Below are 17,687 nucleotides of genomic sequence, written 5' to 3' on the forward strand. Positions count from 1 at the left end.
AAATGCGTTCACAGAGACATTATTGGAGTGGAAAAAAATGGTAGCAACTTGTTGGCTTCTTTTTTATTGCTAATTTAAAAAATATATGCAAATAACAACAAAAAAAGCAAATCCAAAAATAATTGCATATAAGAAAACCCAACAACAAATCTCAAACCAAATTAATAAACTCATTCACTCCCAAAGATGTGTTATATAAAACACTTAGGTTAGCGTTCAAAACTGTATAGAAAAAATACTTGCTGATTTTCAACTGCTCATACCTAAAGAACGGAAAAGTGTAGGAAAAAAATGATTTTCATGATTCAAGATTGGAATCCAGTTGTTCTGTTTTTTGGGTTTGTGTAGCCATCAAACACAATATTCTGTGGCGCTTGACAGATTAGCTAAAATCAATGTAAATGAACAAAAGGCAATGGCTTCTGAAAAATGGATTGGAGTGAATTTTTTTACCACAAACTGAGTAGGAGTTTTTCTCCAGTGTCTCCCAGTCAATATGGATTGGACTTCCAGTGCCATCACTGGCAGCCAATGAGTTAAATTTAGGGAGGGAATCACAATTCATGCATAATCAATCAGGGAATAGTATCATTTCTCATTTTCACTGTAGGACTGCACTACTCTAACACACCTAATGTAAAATAAATAGCACACCATAGTTTAAAGAAACAGAATAGATACACAACGCCATCTTATCACAGAAGCCCAAAACGTGTGCGCCACGAGCAAGATTGACGCACCAAACTCTGGCAATCAGTCCTACCGACAAACAAAAAAGGACAAAGACCAGCGCGCTTTGTCCTAAAACAAGTGGTGGCTGCCCGGATAACAAAGTTGATAGCAGGCGCTTGTGACGTCAAGTCTAGCGTCGGTCGCTGTGGCAACCACATCCCATCCACGCACGAACCTAAACAGCCCGAAACCGGCCAGAGAGGGATGATCCCAAAGCAACGCCTGGACACACCTTCGGCCGGCCCACGGACTTAAAAAACATTGGACACTGAGATCAGACAGATTTGCTGCTCGGAAACATGTAACCTTGTTTTGATCCAGAATTGTCCCTCCATCGTCTGTTTTTGCCTTGTTTTTGACCATTGTCGACGAATAAATTGTCATCCTGCTTTCGGCGAGTCTTTTTCAAACTTTTGGAACATGGAGTCAGTACAAAGTGTTAATATCAGAGGTGAACGCGCGAAGTTCTGCCTTTCTGGTTGGCGCGCGCGGAGGCAGCATCGGCAGAGCGGCACGTTGTTCAGCTGTCGCTGTTTCCGTGCGGCTTGTCTGGGGAGGCGAATTTCAACAGTTGGCGACCCGACGTGATAGGCCCAGACGACGGAGGGGGTGGACGAGCAGCTGTGGAAGAGTCAATTGAAGCCCTTTCTAAAGGTAAAAAGACGTTTGGTCGAGGCGGGTGAAAGTTGACTTGTAGCGGCCTTCGACCATTTTGTGTTTTGTCTAACGGTGATTGTTGCATTCGATTGAAGGCACACGGGGAATTAGTTGCGTTACAGTAGTCTTAACACTAGAAGGGTAGCTTCATAGAGAGTGCATGAAGTACGCCATCCGCTTTGTAGTTTAGGCTGGGCGAAAGAAAAAAAAAAAAAAGAAAAGGACAAGTTTAGATTAGAAAGCGGGTGTCCCCGGAAACCAATTAAATTGCGAGAGACAATAATTGAGAAGAGGTTGTGAGTCGCCCCCTCCCCTCCCACCCCCCGCGCTTCTCAACTGCAGGTTGTGAAACAGCGCTTCCCTTCCCTCCCATACATGCGGGTTGGTGTCCGGGCGACACAATCACGAGATTGTTGTTTCCCGATTTGATTTGGTGGGACACACGTAATATATACATGCGCATATATGCATACATACATAAATATATTGGGGCTGTCAAAATTATCGCGTTAACGGGCGGTAATTGTTAGTTTTTAATGAATCACGTTAAAATATTTGACCAATTAACGCAGAGGCTCCGCTCAAACATTAAAATGACAGCACAGTGCAATGTCGCCTTGTTACTTGTGTGTTTTGGAGTTTTGTCGCCCTCTGCTGGTGCTTGGGTGCGACTGATTTAATGGGCTTCAGCACCCATGAGCATTGTGTAATTATTGACAACAATGGCGGGCTTCTAGTTTATTTTTCGATTGAAAATTTTACAAATTTTATTAAAACGTAAGCATTAAGAGGGGTTTTAATATAAAAGTTCTATAACTTATACAAACATTTATCTTTTAAGAACTGCAAGTCTTTCTAGCCATGGATCGCTTTAACAGAATGTTAATAATAATGCCATCTTGTTCATTTATGGGTATAATAAACAAATACAGTACTTATGTACCGTCTGGTGAATATATATCCATCTTGTCTTATCTTCCCATTCCAACAATAATTTACAGAAAAATCTGGCATATTTTATAGATGGTTTATAGTGCGATTAATTACGAATAATTAATTGTAAGCTGTGCCCTGCAATTGGCTGGCAACCAGTTCAGGGTGTCCCCTGTCTACTGCCCGTAGTTAGCTGGGATAGGCTCCAGCACCTCCGCGACCCTCGTGAGGAAAAGCGGCATGGAAAATGAATGAATAATTGTAAGCTGTAGCTAACTCGATTAAAATTTTTAATCGTTTGACAGCCCTAAAATATATATGTATGGGATATGAATGGGTATGTATATGTATGTTAGTTTAGCTGGCGGGTACCCCCGAGTTGTAGTCAGATTGCGAGGAATTGACAATTGCAAGCTCATTGTGTTTGTTGGTTTCCGATCTGATGAGGGGGATGTTACACGCAATATGTGTATGCATTTATATGTATACATAGAAGATACATATACAGTGCCTTGCAAAAGTATTCGGCCCCCTTGCAACCTTTCGCCACATTTCAGCCTTCAAACATAAAGATATAAAATTTTAATTTTTTGTCAAGAATCAACAACAAGTGGGACACAATCGTGAAGTGGAACAAAATTTATTGGATAATTTAAACTTTTTTAACAAATAAAAAACTGAAAAGTGGGGCGTGCAATATTATTCGGCCCCCTTGCGTTAATACTTTGTAGCGCCACCTTTTGCTCCAATTACAGCTGCAAGTCGCTTGGGGTATGTTTCTATCAGTTTTGCACATCGAGAGAGAGACTGACATTTTTGCCCATTCTTCCTTGCAAAACAGCTCGAGTTCAGTGAGGTTGGATGGAGAGTGTTTGTGAACAGCAGTCTTCAGCTCTTTCCACAGATTCTCCATTGGATTCAGGTCTGGACTTTGACTTGGCCATTCTAACACCTGGATACGTTTATTTTTGAACCATTCCATTGTAGATTTGGCTTTATGTTTTGGATCATTGTCCTGTTGGAAGATAAATCTCTGTGCCAGTCTTGTGCAGCTACCAACAGGTTTTCTTCCAGAATGTTCCTGTATTTGGCTGCATCCATCTTCCCGTCAATTTTAACCATCTTCCCTGTCCCTGCTGAAGAAAAGCGGGCCCAAACCATGATGCTGCCACCACCATGTTTGACAGTGGGGATGGCGTGTTCAGGGTGATGAGCTGTGTTGCTTTTACGCCAAACATATCGTTTTGCATTGTGGCCCAAAAGTTCAATTTTGGTTTCATCTGACCAGAGCACCTTCTTCCACATGTTTGGTGTGTCTCCCAGGTGGCTCGTGGCAAACTTTAAACGAGACTTTTTATGGATATCTTTGAGAAATGGCTTTCTTCTTGCCACTCTTCCATAAAGGCCAGATTAGTGTACGACTGATTGTTGTCCTATGGACAGACTCTCCCACCTCAGCTGTAGATCTCTGCAGTTCATCCAGAGTGATCATGGGCCTCTTGGCTGCATCTCTGATCAGTTTTCTCCTTGTTTGAGAAGAAAGTTTGGAAGGACGGCCGGGTCTTGGTAGATTTGCAGTGGTCTGATGCTCCTTCCATTTCAATATGATGGCTTGCACAGTGCTCCTTGAAATGTTTAAAGCTTGGGAAATCTTTTTGTATCCAAATCCGGCTTTAAACTTCTCCACAACAATATCTCGGACCTGCCTGGCGTGTTCCTAGGTTTTCAGAATACTCTCTGCACTTTAAACAGAACCCTGAGACTATCACAGAGCAGGGGCACTTATACGGAGACTTAATTACACATAGGTGGATTCTGTTTATCATCATCGGTCATTTAGGACGACATTGGATCATTCAGAGATCCTCACTGAACTTCTGGAGTGAGTTTGCTGCACTGAAAGTAAAGGGGCCGAATAATATTGCACGCCCCACTTTTCAGTTTTTTATTTGTTAAAAAAGTTTAAATTATCCAATAAATGTTGTTCCACTTCACGATTGTGTCCCACTTGTTGTTGATTCTTGACAAAAAAATTAAATTTCATATCTTTATGTTTGAAGCCTGAAATGTGGCGAATGGTTGCAAGATTCAAGGGGGCCGAATACTTTTGCAAGGCACTGTATATGGATAGGCATATATACTTGTCCAAAACAAAGTGGTTTGACTGGCGGGCAGCGTCAGGCTGGGTCAAATTCACCGGGACTGGAACGTGGCGGTTCCCCACCTCACGTCTGACGAGGCGTAGGTTGTGTGCTGGGCTCCCCTGAAACGGGGTAGTGGAAGCCCTAGAAAGTGGTCCCTCCTCAAAAAAAGATAGAAAAATGTATAAGTTAAGGCCGCTGTTGGAGTGGCGCCCAACAGCAAAGTAGGCCTCGCTGCTTGCGGTAAGCAGGAAAACGATTTTGCTGTGGGAGCAAAAACATGGCCATGAGTGGATTCGCCCAGCGGAAATATAGGTTAGGGACCCGGGATGGATGGTTGTACAAATGCACTAAAATTGGCCATGACAAGAAAAGTGACAATTAAAATGGGGAAGCCGGGGTGGGCTGCCACTGTTGTTGCTTCAATGTTAAGTTGCTAGGGTGTCGTGTAGTCTCTTGTTAAAGTAAGTGGACGTTTTTGTTTTGCTTAGTGTTGTTCGAAATAAAGCCGAAAAAATAGGAAGCGCCCCTGTTAACGTTCAGCGAGACAGCCGTTGGCATGGCGCCTAGAGTTGCGCAACCTGATTAGAAAAGAACACATGTTCAAAATAAGGAGTGCGGGCCGGCGATGGCCCCTATTTGCAACATGGGGTCCTCGACGGCATCCGCTGGGTTTTTGCCAAAATTAATTATAAGGGGAGGTTAGAATTGAAGCGGGGAATTTTCCAGTCTTTTTTGTTAACTATTTAAGATGAAATTGAGAGCCAAAGAGGGAAAACATGTTAAAAAAACAAACAAAAAACAAACAGTAGATCTGATTAGAAAAGGAACACAGTATTCAAAATGAGGTGGGCGTGAGGCCCCCCTTGCTCTTGTTCTGGCCAAGCAAAGCAAGGAGGGCAACATTCAAGCACATTTTACTATTGGTGATATCAAATTGACAGTCTAATGAAAAAACAATCTTAGAATAGAACTCGAGATGAAAAGCTAATAAAGTGAAGAAGAGGCGGCATTAGAGGAAAATAAACCCGTGAGCTTGATTGAATATGATAGAATGCTTTAAAATTACAAAAGCCGCTTAAATTGCTTAAAAACAATGAAACTGGTTCTATTCGGCAGGGCTGGCGTGTCAGCCTCGGCTTGATCACCCGGGATCGGCAATTCCAGCTCCGGCCAGAAACCCAGTACCAAAAAGAATAGCAATAGTTTTGTAATTCTTGACCAAAGATTGAAATGGGTTTGTGAAGAAGTATAACATAAATGATAGCTTGATAAACTTTTTTCAGAGCATGGTGAAAAACTGATACTTCCTTTCAATGCAGGTTAAGAAACTAAGAAGGCTGAAGTCCCTGGATGTTTGGTAAAGTCATAGATTAAATAAACGTTCTCTAACAAATGGTTTTTACTCACAAGAATGAAGAGAGACAAAAGACTATTACATTGATGCGTTCAACCACAAACTTACAATTATTAGAATAACAGACATGCGAGCAGAAAAAGCAAAGAAAACCTTAAATGTCAGGGTCATGTAGATAAGACATAACAATACTAGGACATGGCGGCACGGTGGCTGAGTGGTTAGCACGTCTGCCTCACAGTTCTGAGATCAAGGGTTCAATCCCGGGCTTCGGCCTTCCTGTGTGGAGTTTGCATGTTCTCCCCGTGCCTGCGTGGGTTTCCTCCGGGAACTCCGGTTTCCTCCCACATCCCAAAAAACATGCATGGTAGGCTGATTGAACACTCTAAATTGTCCGTAGGTGTGAATGTGCGCGTGAAAGGTTGTGTGTCTCCTTGTGCCCTGCGATTGGCTGGCAACCAATTCAGGGTGTCCCCTGCCTACTGCCCGAAGTTAGCTGGGCTAGGCTCCAGCACCTCCGCGACCCTCGTGGGGAATAAGCGGCATGGAAAATGAATGAATGAATGAATGAATTACTAGTGAAGGGGAAACGATATCGTCATCGCACACACCATATAACTGTTTGCATTAGTCTAACACATATATAGTCTAACACATACATATGGTACAGGTTTTCGGAGGCACCGTCTAACTGTTTGCATTAGGCTAACACACGTAATATAATTAATCAGGAAATGTGTATCATTTTCATATTTACGGTAGGACTACACTACTAATATAAAATAAATAGCACACCATAGTTTAATGAGAAGAAATAGAGATACACAATGCCGTCTTATCACAAGAGTGACGCACATACTCGGGGAATCTGCTCTCAGCAAACTCCAAGGACAAAGCGCTTTGTCCTAAAACAAGCACCACCAGCCCGGACAGCAAAGTTGATAGCGGGCGTCCCAATCCGCGCACGAACCTAAACCGCCCAAAACCGGCCACAGCGGGGGCGGCCCCAAAGCAACGCCCAGAAACGCCTTCGACGAGACCCGCGTCAGCAAAGACTTCAAAAAGACTGGACACTGAGATAAGACAGATTTTCTTCTGCTCGGAAACATGTAGCCTTGTTTTGGATCCAGAATTGTCCCTCCGTCGTCTGTTTTTGCCTTGTCTTTGACCATTGTCGACGAATAAATTGTCAACCTGTTTTCGGCGAGTGTTCTTCAAGCTTTTGAAACATGGAGTCAGTGTGCAAAGGGTTAACACAGGAACGCGCGGAGTTTGGCTTCCTCCGTAGCCTGGCTCCTCGGGGGAGTCAGCGACGGAGCACATTTCCGTTCTGTTGCCGGCCTCCCCGTGCAGTTTGGGCTGGGAGGACTAAATTCCTTCAGTTGGTGACCCGACGTGATGGTTTGACGACGTGATAGGCCCAGACGACGGAGGGGATGGACGAACGGCTGCGGAAGAGTCAACTGGAGCCCTTTTAGGTGCACCGCTAAAAGCCGAAAAGGTAAAAAGACGTTTTGTCATAATTTAAGGCGGGTGAAAGTTGGCTTGAAGCGACCTTCGACCATTTTGTGTTTTGTCTAACTGTGATTTGTGCATTCGGTTGAAGGAATAAGGGGAAACAAGTGTAGTGTAACATCAGTCTTCATTAGTCTTAGCACTAGAGGGGTAGATTCAGAAAGAGTGCAACATATACGCCATGCGTCGCGTAGTTTAGGCTGGGCGAAGGAAAAAAAAAAAAAAAAAAAAAAAAAAAAAAAAAGAAAAAAAACAGGACAAGCTTAGGTTATTAGGAAGCGGTGTCCCCGGAGCCTCATTAAATTGCGAGAAACTTAACAACACAAAAGAGGTTGTGAGCCGCTGCCTGCGCCTGTCGCGCGCACTTGCGCGCGCACGTCTATGTGCGCTCGCAACCGCGCGACCCTCTCCATTCCTTTCCTACATACTAAAATACTATAATTATATCACAAATACTAAATAAAATGCTAAAATAAATATGTAAGAGGATCCTGCTAAAATAAAAAATAAAAGAACAATAATTTAGAAAATACTAAAAAAAAAAAAAAAAAAAAAAAAAAAACACTCTAAGACTAAAAACTAAAAAACCATTAGCCAGTTACTGGCTACTCATTCCTAAATATTAAATAAAAGAACAATAATTTAGAAAATACTTAAACACCAATCTTCCGTGAACACCAGACCCCCACCCCTTTATCAACTTCACCCTCCCCACTCGCGCTTCCCAACCACAGGTTGGGACACAGCGTTTCCCTCCCGCTCAGGCTGGTTGGCTCCTAGACAACAGGTTGTTGTTTCCCGATTTGATGTGGTGGGACATACGTAATATATACATGCGCATGTATGCATATACATACAAAGATATGTGTATGGGATAGATATGGGCATGTATATTTGAGTATAGAGTAGATGCGACGACCCACTTTTTAAGTTAGATGAGGGGTCTGTTACGCGCAATATGTGTATGCATTTATATGTATATTTAGAGGTATACATATAAATTTGGATAGACATATACTTGTCCTGAAGGTTGTGGTGGTTTGGCTGGCGGGCAGCGTCAGGCCGGGCCAAAGCCACCGGGACTGGAACGTAGCGGTTCCGCACCTCAGGGCTGACGAGTCGGAGGTTTGAGAGCTGGGTTGTGGAGGCCCTAGGAAGTGGTCCCCCCTTAAAAAAGAATAAAGGTATTAAGCCCGCTGTTGGAAGTGACGCCCAACAGCAAAGAGGGCCTCGCTGCTTGCGGTAAGCAGAACAATAAACATGGCCATGAACACATTCGCCCAGCGGAGATTTAGGTCAGGGACCCGTGACAAATGGCTATATGAATGCGCTAAGGAGGGCTGTGAGGGTACAGGGAAGAAATTAGACGAGTTGTTGTGTCGTGTAGTCTCTTGTTAAAGTAAGTGGACGTTTTGTTTTGCTTAGTGTTGTTCGAAATGAAGCCGAAAAAATAGGAAGCGCCCCTGTTAACGTTCTGGGAGACAGCCGTTGGCATGGCGCCTGGAGTTGGGCTATCTGATTAGAAAAGAACACTGTGTTCAAAATAAGGAGGGCGGGCCGTCGGTGGCCCCTATTTGCAACATGGGGTCCTCGACGGCATCCGCTGGGTTGTTTGCCAAAATTGATTATAAGGGGAGGCTAGAATTGAAGCTGGGAATTTTCCAGTCCTTGTTTAACATTTTAAGATAAAATTGAGAGCCAAAAAAGGGACAATATGTAAAAAATTCTAAAAAATCAGTAGATCTGATTAGAAAAGGAACACAGTGTTCAAAATGAGGTGCGCGGGCCGATGGGCGGGAGGCCCCTCTTGCTCTTGTTCAGGCCAAGCAGAGCAAGGAGGGCTGAAGTCCCTGGATGTTTGGTAAAGTTATAGATTTAAAAAAAAAAAAAAAAAAAAAAAGCTTTTTCTAACAAGAAGATTTTTATTCACAAAAGAATGTAGAGAAACAAAAGAATATTAAAGTGATGCGTTCAACCACGAACTTACAATTATTAGAATAACAAACATGCAAACCGAACCAGCAAAGAACACCTTAAAATTAGTAACGGGGAATTGATATCATGGCTCGCTTCTAGTATGACGAATAGTTTGAAATGTAATTTTTAGGGGATTCAAGCATGATGAATATGGGGAAAGTGTCACTTTTGGATCACATGTTGATAGAATTGGCTGTCGTGAATTCAGCTGGGATCCAAAGAACAACAGGATAACTTTATTGATTTTAGTTTTGATATAAGAAGACAATTAAAATTGAACTAATTTTTGCTGTTATGAAAATAGAGTAGGAAATAAGTGGCCAACTTTGTCGAGACAGGCCATGACCAAAGTTAATTGACAAATTATCAAATAGGGGGCCACAATAAAACATGTAACAATGCAATATAAGAATTGTAAATATTTGAGCTAATTGACATTCATAACACCCCTTAAAGTAACTAGAACATCTTTGAAAAAAAAAAAAAAAAAAGCAAATGGTTCTTTCATAACACTTATCACGATTCCAAATTTACATCGGAGATAACGTTCCCAGAATGAGATAAATAGTAAGTCTTATTAGTTTTTATTTTTATCTTAACTTGGATATTTTCTTTTCATTGTTGACACTTGAAGGAAATAATTTCATTTAGTATATTTTCCTTTCCTTTTGCACTTTCGTAAAACTGATTTTGGAGTTATTTTGTAGTTCCGTTTAATTTGGAGTCTATAGAAGCTAATTTAAGTTTGAGATGCCTTGCCTAAAGGGTTAAAGTTTAGGAGAGAGCAAAGTTTTAAAGTGGGTCATCTCAAGCTCAAGTCTCTGGTTGTTTTGGTAAAACAATAGATAAGACAGTCCTCACTAAAATATAATCTTTTGGGTCACCTGCGGATAGAATTGGGCTATCCTTGCAAAAAAGAAATCAAGAAATGAATAAAATAAAATAAAAAAGGGGAATAAGACATTTTCACCAATTTCATGATCTGGGATGAAAAGACAAGACCAATGTAGGGAAATTTTGTGCTTTGAAATTATAGGGGAAATTAGCAACCAATTTTTTAAGAGAAAGACCACAGTAGGAATCGAATTAACAAATTACATAAGAGGGGAGGAATTACATTTGAGAACGTAAACAAACACGGGCATCGTGCCAAATGCAATTTATTATGCTGGGGAAGTTGCTTATGTTAAAAGTTAAGAATAATACTCGAACGATACAACGATAATGAGACAGAATCTAGAGATGAGTTAATTTAATTTCAGAATACCTTTCCAAGTCTACTGCCTATAAATACAATTTCCCCAGTATAAGACAATTTTTATGTTTTCATTTTGGATTTTTGTTTTTGATCTTTTGATGAATGACTCTCATGGGATATTTTTCCATTCCTTGGGACACCTTTATGGAACAGATTTTTTATTTTTAAGGACTTGAATAATCTTTAAAAAAAAAAAAAAAAAAAAAAAAAAAGGAGGAGTGGAGAAAGTGTTGTTTAGTTCCATGTCTGTGCTAACTGTATTTTTCATTTTTTTAGAATTTTTCTAAAAATTCTATTTATCTATTTCTATTCTTTTTCCATTTTTCATAAAAAGTCAAACTGGTTGGCTTGCATTTATTCTATTGATCCTATTCACTGGTTTGTTATTTTGCAAATATTTTCGGGGGGCCTAATTGTTTCACAAAAGGGGAGAAAGATACATATTTTGAACGACATAAGGAACAAAGGAAAAGGCATCACTTTCCAAGACATAAATATTTTAATTATTGCTGAGTGGCTTTGTTTGGGATCTGAATTTGACATGAGGGGTTTGTAAACTGGAAATAATAAGACATATAAATGTTTTTGTGTTGATTGTTGCAATGGTAACCAGTGAACAGTTTAAACGTGTAGTAGACAACCACACACCGTAGAAATGAATGTATAACTTCCATCCTTCGACAAAATGATTCCTTGTGACTAGGGTTGTTGACGATCAATATTTATTAAGCTTATTGGTAAAAAAAAAAAAAAAAAAAAAAGAATCTCAAATAATGGCATTTAGACCACCATATAGGGGATAGTTTTTGATTTGGTCTAGATAATTGGGGTATCACACAAGCTGATGTAACTTGGGAATGATAACATGTACTGGGTATTCATAATGCACTTTGAGTAGTAGCTATGAGTGATATAGCCATGCTTACAATTGCAATTGTGGGCATGGCTAGAGGGGGTTAAGTGGGCCAAGATAACACCAACATTATTACTGAAAGTTAATATGGATGCGGACAACTGTAAATTTTTATTGACTTGTACAGTCTGTTCAACTCTAAACATAGTTCTTAGGCCCAACAAACAGTAAATTATTATAAACATAATACTATTCATAATCTCACTTAGCTTTAATAGCACGACATATTTTAGGAGCACGCAGAGGCCATTACAACGATCTAAAGTTTTCCCTGACCACATTGTTTCCCAAAAGATTTCAAGGTTTAAGGATAATAATCTGCCACATCACATGTTGGAGTTTTGAGACTGGTGCGGTTGGGACGTTTCAGGTGGTAAGGTTACAAATAGGCCCAGTTATGATAAGTAAGTATGACAAATTGTCTATTCTTAAGTTTATCCTTATTTCTGTTTATCGATCCCCTGAAACACCAGATGTGTATGTTGACAGGATGGGAGGACATTCGCCCTGAACGCTAGCAGGGCTGGAACTGGGTGTGACAAGCGGAGCCATCGCACCGGCACACGGACCACCGGTTGCGCGGGTGGGAGAAGGGATCGCCAATGGTTGGAGGATCAAAGGTTTGATTCCAGACCCCACCTATTCCCTCAGGGCTGTGACTGCGGTACCGCACGAGCCGTGAGCTGGTGGCTGTGTGAGAACAGGTGCTCACAAAATAATGGTTCATCGCCAAGGGACAGCCGTCACGACTGTCCCCACGGTTTTATACTCACCCCAGCTGACGATGATGTGTTTCGTCGGGGTGAATGTTTTCCGGTCTTTTTGAATTTGAGAAAGTATTTAAATGTTAGAGAGACTACCGTGCCTCAGACGTCTCGACAAGCATTAGGAAAAAAACTAAAACATGTGAGTACGTGGCATATTTTAAGTACACCACATAGTCCCAGATGTATTTGATTAAGATTCTTTACTTTTATTATTTTATTTTCACTTTCTAATGATTAACTTTCCTGTAGGTACCGCATTATATTTTAGACACCTTAAGCTCATTGTTTGTGTTCTACACAAAGGCAAAGTCGTTCTATGCTTTAATTAGGGAGTGTTTTAAAATATGTTGGAGGCTCTGTATTCTTTTGAGTTGAACAGATTACAGCTACACTAGGATCCACTAGGGTGGGGGGCAACCATGACGGATCCGGACTGGGAGAAAATAAACAAATTCCCATACGACCCATGTCCTAGGAAGCGACAATTGATTATGGAAATAAATAGGTTTAGCGTCATGGTCCCTGTCGCTATAGTGCTCTCGTTTATTTGTTCTTTGTAATATTATTTTTTCGCTAAAAGGTTTGGATTTTCTTTCCTTTTTCCCTTTTATTGATTTCACATGCGGATGTTGCTGTTAGAAATGTGGTGTGGAAAGGTGCCCCTGGCGTTGTTGGTAAGTGGTGGGAATACACATTGTTTATGTAGTGGGGTTTATTTTTTCCGTCACATTTTTTCGATCTTTTGCAGTCACATTTGGGTTTTGTAATTCCTCGACACATGTCATATCACTGGATTGTTTTACATCTCCACAATCACCATAGATTCATTTTCGTTCTTGGGATTTTTGTTCAAAGACTACTATTTTTTCGTTAGGTTCTAAATCATAGTACTCGGTAGATTTGTGCCATTTTTAAGTCCCAGTTTTATTCTTTAGCCTTTAGCCATATTTGTCATTTGGGGTGGAGAATATAACTTTTATTATTTTTATATACTTTTGATTAGGATATTTATTCATTTTTTGGTCAATGGGGCGGAATAAAGTTTTTCTTTAATTGGGGTGGAATAAAGTTTGCCTACAGGCGTCTGTGTCCATCATTTTCAACAACTGGTAAGGGGTGAAGACGTTTATTTCGAGTTTCGAGTTCATGGTGTCCAAGTTTTTCTGTATGGCAACATTCCGCTTTTGTACAGTACCGCTTTTTCACCATTCTCTAGTCAATGGGGGAATGTTTTTGCTGTGTTATGTTTTTAGATGTAGTAGTTTGTCAGTGCTGTTCTTTTTCTTCATTTAAAAGCTGTTCTGAGATGTTTGACACACTGTTGCATTCCTTTTTCTTCAGGGCTGCGCACAGTTCCCTCTTACTACAGGTGGTGGTTGACCCTAACGTTACGGAAGTGAAAAGAGGGGCACTTAAATTTTCATTTACTGGACCAAAATTTAACTCAGTACGGTTCTCACTTTTCCTGATTTAAAGGTTGTTATTCAATGGACCAAATTTAGCTTAGTGTGTCTCTCATTTTTCTTAACTAAAGATTAACTTTATTTTTATTTATTTTAATTTAATTTAATTTAATTTAACTGAATGTATATCTCATTTTTCCTAGCGACAGGAATAACTTGATGGGTAGCCCGTCTATTTGATCATGAAAAATCGGTCTCAATGCACCTGTACAAAGAGGGCACTGTGAGCTGATGCCTATAGCCACGGGACCGAAGACAACCAAGGATTAACCCTTTGAGGCGGTATCATATTGTTTTAAAGAGTACTTAACAGGAGTCCTGAGGGGGACAAATTTCGCACATCCCTGTTTAAACTGTTCATCAATTGCTACATTTCTTCCACCACTTGACAAAGCTAAGTTCTAAGGCCACATCCATGTTTTTTCGATCCCCTGTCGGGGCTCGAGAGGGGGAATGAAGGGGAAACGATATCGTCATCGCACACACCATATAACTGTTTGCATTAGTCTAACACATATATAGTCTAACACATACATATGGTACAGGTTTTCGTAGGCACCGTCTAACTGTTTGCATTAGGCTAACACACGTAATATAATTAATCAGGAAATGTGTATCATTTTCATATTTACGGTAGGACTACACTACTAATATAAAATAAATAGCACACCATAGTTTAATGAGAAGAAATAGAGATACACAATGCCGTCTTATCACAAGAGTGACGCACATACTCGGGGAATCTGCTCTCAGCAAACTCCAAGGACAAAGCGCTTTGTCCTAAAACAAGCACCACCAGCCCGGACAGCAAAGTTGATAGCGGGCGTCCCAATCCGCGCACGAACCTAAACCGCCCAAAACCGGCCACAGCGGGGGCGGCCCCAAAGCAACGCCCAGAAACGCCTTCGACGGGACCCGCGTCAGCAAAGACTTCAAAAAGACTGGACACTGAGATAAGACAGATTTTCTTCTGCTCGGAAACATGTAGCCTTGTTTTGGATCCAGAATTGTCCCTCCGTCGTCTGTTTTTGCCTTGTTTTTGACCATTGTCGACGAATAAATTGTCAACCTGTTTTCGGCGAGTGTTCTTCAAGCTTTTGAAACATGGAGTCAGTGTGCAAAGGGTTAACACAGGAACGCGCGGAGTTTAGCTTCCTCCTTAGCCTGGCTCCTCGGGGGAGTCAGCGACGGAGCACATTTCCGTTCTGTTGCCGGCCTCCCCGTGCAGTTTGGGCTGGGAGGACTAAATTCCTTCAACACATGTCACGTGTTGTGAAGACAGCACAACAATGTTACTTCCATCAGAACCGTCATCACTTTAACCAATGTTCCATTCTGGACTTGAGGCAGTTATCTCATTTGTTGCAGGCTGTCATGGTGCAGGATCACGAGTAAAGGATGTGTTTCATTGGCTGAGGCTCTCAAGGTAACACCCTCCCATCTTCAAGAGCTAGACCTGACCAGGAACAATGTGTCAGATGATGGGGTCGAGATCCTCTCGAAAGGACTGGCCAGCCCACACTGCATCTTACAAATCCTCAAGTAAGGAGGTCCTTCAGTTCGTAATCTTCAATGAATCTGGTCAACTAATCAAAAGAATCAGTGATGCCGTTAGCAGCAACTCTAATAAAATTTGTAATAATAATAAATGAATAAAAAAATCCTGTCAAGTTTACATAATTTTTAATGCCTCAAACATGGAGTTGAATGCTTTTTAAGGCCTGGATTTTCACAAAGAAACGGTTAATGAGTTTGGATGCTTTTAAATGACGCCCATCAACCCTGTATTAGTCAAGGAAAAGGCAAACACGATGTTACTTTGAGCAAACATTCACCACTTTTACCGGGTTCCCTTCTTCATGCAATTATCTCATTTGCTGTAGTCTGGAACACTGCGGAATCACCAGTAAAGGATGTGTTTCATTGGCTGAGGCTCTCAGGTTAAACCCCTCCCATCTTCAAGAGCTGGACCTGACCAGGAACGATCTGTTGGATGAAGGGGTCGAGATCCTCTCAAAAGGACTGGCCAGCCCACATTGCATCTTAAAAGTCCTCAAGTAAGGAGCTGTAACAGTTCGTAATCTTCCATGGATCCCGTTAACTAATCAAAGGAATCACTGCACAGCAGCTCTCATAAATTATGTAAAAAAATAAATAAATAAAAAAGTTGTTTTTTTAACAGTCAAGTTTCCCTACATTTTAATCTTTTAAGGTGTGGCATGGCTCAGTATTAGAGTAGTTGTCCTCCAACCCAGAGGATGTGGGTTCAGTTCTCTCACCCGATGAACTCGACTAAGTATCTTTGAGCAAGATGCTGAACCCCACATTGCTCCAGGTGCTGCGTCAACAGTAGGTGGATGGCGATGTAGTGTAAAGCGCTTTGAGAGCCTTGAAAAGTGGAAAAGTGCTACACAAGTACAACACCATTTTGAATGCTTTTTAAGGCCTGAAATTTCACCCCCCAAAAAACAGTTAAAGAGTTTTGATGCTTTTTAATGACCCTCATCAAACCTGTATTAGTCAAGGAAAAGGAAGACACAATGCTACTTTCAGCAGAACTTTCATCACTTTAAGCAGGTTCCCTTCTTGACTTCAGGCAATTATCTTATTTGTTGCAGGCTGGAAGAGTGCAAGATCACACAGCAAGGATGTGTTTCATTGGCTGAGGCACTGAAGGTAACCCCCTCCCATCTTCAAGAGCTGCACCTGAGCGAGAACAATCTGTCTGACGAGGGGGTTGAGATCCTCTCGAAAGGACTGGCCAGCCCACACTGCATCTTAAAAATCCTCAAGTAAGGAGGTCCTTCAGTTTGTAATCTTCCATGAATCCGGTCAACTAATCAAAAGAATCACTGCTGCTGTTAGCAGCAACTCTAATAAATTATGTAATTAAAAAAAAAATCTCATCAAGTTTACATAATTTTAAATCCCTCAAACATGTAGTTTAATGCTTTTTAAGGTCTGAATTTTCACAAAGAAACAGTTAATGACTTTAAATGCTTTTTAATGACCCACATCAACCCTGTATTAATCGAGCAAAAGGCAACAATGTTACCGGTACTTTCAGCAAACAACCACTTTAACCAGGTTCCCTTGTCGACTTCAGGCAATTATCTCATGTGTTGCAGGCTGGAGTGCTGCTGGATCACCAGTAAAGGATGTGTTTCATTGACTGAGGCACTGAAGGTAACCTCCTCACATCTTCAAGAGCTGGACCTGAACGGGAACAATCTGTCGGGTGAAGGGGTTGAGATCCTCTCGAAAGGACTGGCCAGCCCACACTGCATCTTAAAAGTCCTCAAGTAAGGAGATATAACAGTTCGTAATCTTCCATGGATCCCCTTAACTACTCAAAGGAATCACTAGTGCTATTACCAGCAACTCTCATCAATTATGTCCAAAAAATGTTTTTAACTGTTAAGTTTCCGTAAAGTTTAATGCCTCAAACATTTAGTTTAATGCTTTTTAAGGCCTGAATTCTCACCAAAAAACAGTTGAGTTAGGATGCTTTTAAAGGACACCCATCAACCCTGTATTAGTCAAGGAAAAGGCAAACATGATGTCACTTTGAGCAAACATTCACCACTTTTACCAGGTTCCCTTCTTCATACAATTATCTCATTTGTTGCAGGCTGTCATGGTGCAGCATCACGAAGAAAGGATATGTTTCATTGGCTGAGGCACTGAAGGTAAACCCCTCCCATCTTCAAGAGCTGGACCTGAGCAGGAACGATCTGTCGGATGAAGGGGTCGAGATCCTCTCGAAAGGACTGGCCAGCCCACACTGCATCTTAAAAGTCCTCAAGTAAGGAGATATAACAGTTCGTAATCTTCCATGGATCCCGTTAACTAATCAAAGGAATCACTGCTGCTATTAGCAGCAACTCTCATAAATTATGTAAAACAAAAAAACAACAACAAAAAAGTTTTTTTTAACAGTCAAGTTTCCCTAAATTTTATTCTTTGAGGGGGTG

General features: G+C 41.1%; 1 protein-coding gene across 1 annotated transcript in view; it reads left to right on the forward strand.

The window, feature by feature from the left end:
• Positions 1 to 17,687, forward strand: part of LOC130920622 (uncharacterized) — a 70,857-nt gene that overhangs the window by 50,480 nt on the left and 2,690 nt on the right. Inside the window, exon 20 of the mRNA XM_057843971.1 lies at positions 17,345 to 17,518. Within this exon, the coding sequence (XP_057699954.1) occupies positions 17,345 to 17,518 (174 nt within the window). The remainder of the gene's footprint in view (positions 1 to 17,344; positions 17,519 to 17,687) is intronic.

Source organism: Corythoichthys intestinalis, chromosome 1 (genome assembly GCF_030265065.1).
Source record: "Corythoichthys intestinalis isolate RoL2023-P3 chromosome 1, ASM3026506v1, whole genome shotgun sequence".
Taxonomy (NCBI): Eukaryota; Metazoa; Chordata; class Actinopteri; order Syngnathiformes; family Syngnathidae; genus Corythoichthys; species Corythoichthys intestinalis.